The 5,121-nt window shown below is 35.5% G+C and overlaps 1 protein-coding gene across 1 annotated transcript; it reads left to right on the top strand.

The window, feature by feature from the left end:
• Positions 1-750: 750 nt before the first annotated feature.
• Positions 751-2,290, top strand: LOC119637579. Its single transcript, XM_038033700.1, has 2 exons — positions 751-985; positions 1,045-2,290. Exons 1-2 carry the CDS (start codon positions 754-756, stop codon positions 1,806-1,808), a joined length of 996 nt encoding a protein of 331 aa, XP_037889628.1. The 5' UTR covers positions 751-753; the 3' UTR covers positions 1,809-2,290.
• Positions 2,291-5,121: the final 2,831 nt, after the last annotated feature.

Genomic DNA, 5,121 nt, shown 5'->3' with positions numbered 1-5,121 from the left:
AGCTTATTTGATTACTAAATTATGGAAAACTAACCCTTGCTCTTAAACTTAAAATTCTTGTATTGTGCGCAACTTGAAAGACGAAGGCTAAGCAATTTGGGAAGAATATTTAAAGCCTTTTTTTCGATCCAAAAAAAAAAAAGTTTTTCTTTTCTATTACTAAGCCAAAAAATTCCAAATAATAGTGGAAAAAAAAAGAGGAATCGAGTAAATTTTCATGGAAAAAACAAATTCTGAACGAACATAACTTGGACATAACATGAGTTACCGTGAACATTCGCTTAGATTTTCGCATGTATTAATGATAATTTTTGCAGCCCTATATAAATTTAACGCGCAGTTTTAATAAGCATATGTAGGGAAAAATTCCATACTATTACCTTAATGAGAGCTGGAAAAAGTATTTAAGCTCGTTTTTGATCTAAACTCTATCAAAGCATTTAATCAAGCCCCGCAACTGAAGGTTGTAAGTGGATTTAAAAGTTTAGCAATACATCTTACAAAATATCTTATTCTTGTTCACGTTATATTTCGCTGAATTTTTTATAAATGGCGGATTTCTACAATAATCTTCGTTTAGTTAAAAACGTATCGTGTCGCGCAAATAATCGAAATCTGAGAATAAACTCTATGCTACAAAGCATAAACTGAACAATACGGTACGCGTGCTAATTAAGCTATAAGTTGTGTTAAGTTCGTATAATGAGCGCTTTATTTTCATTTTTTTATCTTTAAGAGCCTAACAATATAGTTATGACATCTCATAAAAAATGTCTTGCAAAAGGCTGTCCAGGGAATGATAGTGGTAGAATTCGTATGTACAGATTTCCAAGAGATGAGCAAACGTTTAAAAAATGGATAGAAAATCTTAGAATCAGCGTATTCCATGTAAATACAAGTTCTCGGGTTTGCATCAGACACTTTAAAAAAGAATTCATTGGCGAGCGTCGACTAAAATTATATGCGGTGCCCACATTAGTTTTAGGTAAGGCAAACATAGGAAAAAATAATATCATTTATCAAATTTCTTGTGAAATATTTTAGGCTATGAAGAACGTCCGCCACATGACTTTCACAAAAGCAGAAATTGGAAAAAATGTTGCATAAAAAATTGCATACCTTTTCCAGATACATCATTTTTCTCTTTCCCAACGGATCTCATCTTAAGGCAGAAATGGAATATTGCTTGTCAAATAAACGATGAAAATAAAATTAAACATAGATTTGTGTGTGAAAAACATTTTGATCCAAAATTAGTGAGATTTTGCCGATTAACTGCAAATTCAATACCAACATTGCATTTAGATTTACCTTCTAAAGACGAAGCTATTGAAATGTTTGAAGAAATGTTAAGTGAAACTGAGTTAAGTGATAGTTTGTCTGTATCTGAACCTATTGAGGTAGAAGAACTTGATCTAAGCAGCCGGGACTCATTTGAATCGTACGTAGAATATATAATTGAAGAACCCGAAGCAGTCAATACAAATAAAAAGACTAATGAATGCACAAGAAGTTCCTGCATGCTGAAGGTGGATGAAAACGATATTGAGACAAGACCGATAGCTACAAAGAAAAGTGAAACTGAAAATAAAAGTGGCGATCAAATGTATAAACATTTGTTCTTGAAGACGAAAGTGGAAAATAATAAGCTAAAAAATGCATTACAACAATTGCAAGAAAAATATCAGGCCGTCGTACAGCAAAGAGATGATAAAATTACAAAACTGAGAAATGCGATAAGCGATTTACAATTAAAATTGAAGGACTTGAAGCGTTTGGCAGCTTTCGAAGACAACGGAGATCAATAACGTACACATACTGTTCTGTGAACAGTTAACATTTAAAAAATCACTACTGCTTTTAAACTGAAATTCATGAAGCTTGAGCGGGAAAACATCTCTATTGAGCATTTCAATCAGGATACTTTTAGATGAGCCGCATAGAATATGTTGTAAATTCAAATTTATTGTTTAGCTAATCTTTGTCGAGGATTGTGTAAAGTAAATAGAGATTACAGGACCTCGAATTATGTCGTATTATATTTGAAAGAGTGCTTACATTGTAAAAGCCACGAGGTGAAAGCTTTATTTGTGCGATTTCTTTCATATGCCCATCTCTTATATAAATGAATGGTGCATTCTTTGCCATTCTTTGGCACTGAATTTTTCCATACAAGGAAGTGAGGAAACGAGTGTACAAAAATTATTCGTACCGTCTTTGGCGTATAGAATTTACTTACAATATTTTTTTGTATCGAATTTTTTTTTTGTAACGAATTCAACAGTCGCTATAACCTTTATACCATGAGAGAAACGCTCGCAAAACGGTTTGTGTTAATATTATCTTTCGAAACTCCTAGTATTTTGAAATCAACAAAGCGGCAAGGTGCTGGTGAGGAATATCGAAATGAAGTCTTACAAACTAAGTTTGTTCTCCACGCTTCTTCACGTCACAAATACCCATGACATTGGAGAGTCTTACTTTTTCCATATAAATAAAAGGGAAACATTAGATAGGCTTCTTCTATTGACATATCAAATACGAAACAATGGTAGTGACAAGAGCGAACTCAATTCGAATGAAGAAATTGCCATCCTGCAATTAAGTGATCACGTTTTCTGAAATTCCTGAATTGTTTGAATTATTTGTTTCTATTGTAAAGATGCTAAGAAGTCCGCAATTAGAAGGAAATATGATTCTGTTTGTTTCGCCAAAGATTATCTTCATTACGAATAGCAAACGTCTTGATGCACAGACTAGTTAAATGTAAAGCATATGTTACCTTTGAAATTAATAATTCATTCGCATTTCATTCACAGTTGATACAACACGTCATCTCTGCAAACGGCAGCTGGATAATTTTTGGGTTTTACCGGTGTTGGTGAATAAAAAAAAAAGAAATTAAATATTTGAAAAAAGGAAAAGAGGTTCAATAAAGTAATAAAATAACCAAAGAAAACAATTTTAATGGGAGAAAAGGAGGGCAGGAAGAGGAATCTCCCGTCTCCCTATGGAGACTGGGTCTGATCTTATAACTACTGATAGAGACTGTTTTGAAGATTTTTACATGAACGCCACTGGGCACACCAAGAGATGGAGAATGGGTGAGAATAATATTCTTTTATCTGCTAACGGAGAAGCTAACGCAAACGTTTTAATTGCGCCTAGTAAACAGGATATCGAGAAGCCCTCTGGTTTGGGTGCCACAGCCGCCCCAAATCTCGAGATCAATTTGTACGATTGTCTTTTGAAGTGCAATTTCGTCGTTTTTGTCGAAACGTGCGCAGACGCAGAAGTAAATCGCATCAATATTAACTCCAACCTCTATTTTTACGATTATTTGAAGGATTTCAACATGTACGGCTTACAAGAATTAAAAGTCGTCAGCAGGAGCAGAGCCAAACTGCTTTTCAGCTCTGCTTCCAATGTCAACAATTTTGTTACGAATAATAAATTTACTAAAAAGAATTTAAAGGCGTACATACCGTGGTCTTTCACTGAGAGATTTGGAGTCATTCGAAACATCCCATGCACAAACAATGTCGATGATATAAATAATTATTAATTGATTAAGTCCGCGTGCCGTTTTCAAAGAAAAAACCCCTAGAACAAAGATGACTGGATTCCCACAAACAGCATCAAAATTGGCTTCAAAGGGAGAGCCCTCCCTAAGTCAATAAAATTTAATTATTGTTATTGTATTGCCGGTTGAGTACTTTGTACCCATTTTAAAGCAGTGCTTTAAGTGCGATAGATGCGGTCACGTGTCAAAATTCTGCAAAGCTAAAGAGAGCAGGTGCCTTAACTATGGGAAGTCTCTGAAGTGTGTGAACTGTGAGACGATGAATTGTTCTGTGGTTCAGGTGAGCACAACGCTCTCAATAAGTGTTGCCCTAACAGGGAACTTGAATCAAATATCAACAGGATCATGGCAATTAAAAATCTCTCGTATAAAGAGGTGAAAGAGAATTTTGCCGGAAATTATTTCGAATGTCTCGCCTATGACGACAATTTTCCTCCACTGAAACAAAACGCCAACAAAATTTTAACCAAAAATAAATATAATGCTGTCCTCAAAAGTAAATCGGTTCCTTCCAAATCTCCTCTCAGTTTACCCACCAAGCCTTCTCTCAATTCACCCTCCAAGCCATCTGGAAAAAGTCTTTGGCGTCCGATAATTGCAAACAACTATTTGCGGTCCTCAGAACTTCAAAGATTAATTCTCGCGATTCAAGAAAGTATCCGTCCGATGATCCCTCATAATCTTATTAAAGAATTTGAAGAAAAAATGTCTGTCTGTGCCATTTCTTGCCCCGTTCAAGCACCCAGTACTATGAGGAAATCCGTTGGGGTTCTTTCTCAAGTTTCAACATGATATCCTTTTTACGATATAACATTCAAAGTGTCCGAGGTAACCTATCGTTTTTGGATTTTTACTTAAACTCTTAAGTGAAGTTTTTCTGAAAGATGAAAATTGTTTTGACGTTAAAGATTCGAATTATGGCTCAACCACCAAATGCCGAAATGATGGCTATGGCGGTGTTAGTATATTAGTTAAGAAAGGTGTCAATTTCAGAAGTATTCCCTATAACTCTGCTTTTGACATTATCATCATCAAAACCATGAGCCTGAAACCGAATCTTTTCATAGCATCATGCTACTTTCCACCCAGTCTCGATGTGCAAACCTTTCGTGATGAGATTCAGAGATTATGCGACTTTCTTGACGGTGAACAAAATGTGATTCTAGCTGGAGATTTCAATGCAAGACACCGCCTGTATGGCGATCAAGTCTCTACCAACAAAGGCAAGATCCTTGTAAATGCCATCAATTCCAGGAGTTGCAGTCCCTTAAATAATGGCAATACTACCTTTCACTGTAACCGGAGTGATCGCACGGCGAGCAGTGTCTTAGATCTGACTTTCTCGAATTCAACTATTTTATCTTTCAACTGGAACATGTTCAACGTTTCCATTGGCAAAAGTCAGCACTCTCCCATTTTATTCCACAGTTGTAACAATTCCGTCAAGAAAATAGAAAATTTCATTTCACGCAACTTCCTTATGGACCGTCTCTGTAAAGTTGAGCTTCCTTCAGATTTACCATCAATTGAAAGTGCCT

Source organism: Glossina fuscipes, unplaced genomic scaffold (assembly GCF_014805625.2).
Source record: "Glossina fuscipes isolate IAEA_lab_2018 unplaced genomic scaffold, Yale_Gfus_2 60, whole genome shotgun sequence".
In the NCBI taxonomy this organism is placed as follows: Eukaryota; Metazoa; Arthropoda; class Insecta; order Diptera; family Glossinidae; genus Glossina; species Glossina fuscipes.
Note: the sequence above shows the minus strand (reverse complement) of the source record. Positions and strands in the feature narration are given on the sequence as shown.

What these genes read in the sequence shown, in the direction of transcription:
- LOC119637579 (XM_038033700.1), top strand. Translation starts at nt 754, where the DNA reads ATGACATCTCATAAAAAATGTCTTGCAAAAGGCTGTCCAGGGAATGAT. An exon ending in GGTGCCCACATTAGTTTTAG is followed by an intron (nt 986 to 1,044) that starts GTAAGGCAAACA and finishes GAAATATTTTAG; the next exon opens with GCTATGAAGAACGTCCGCCA.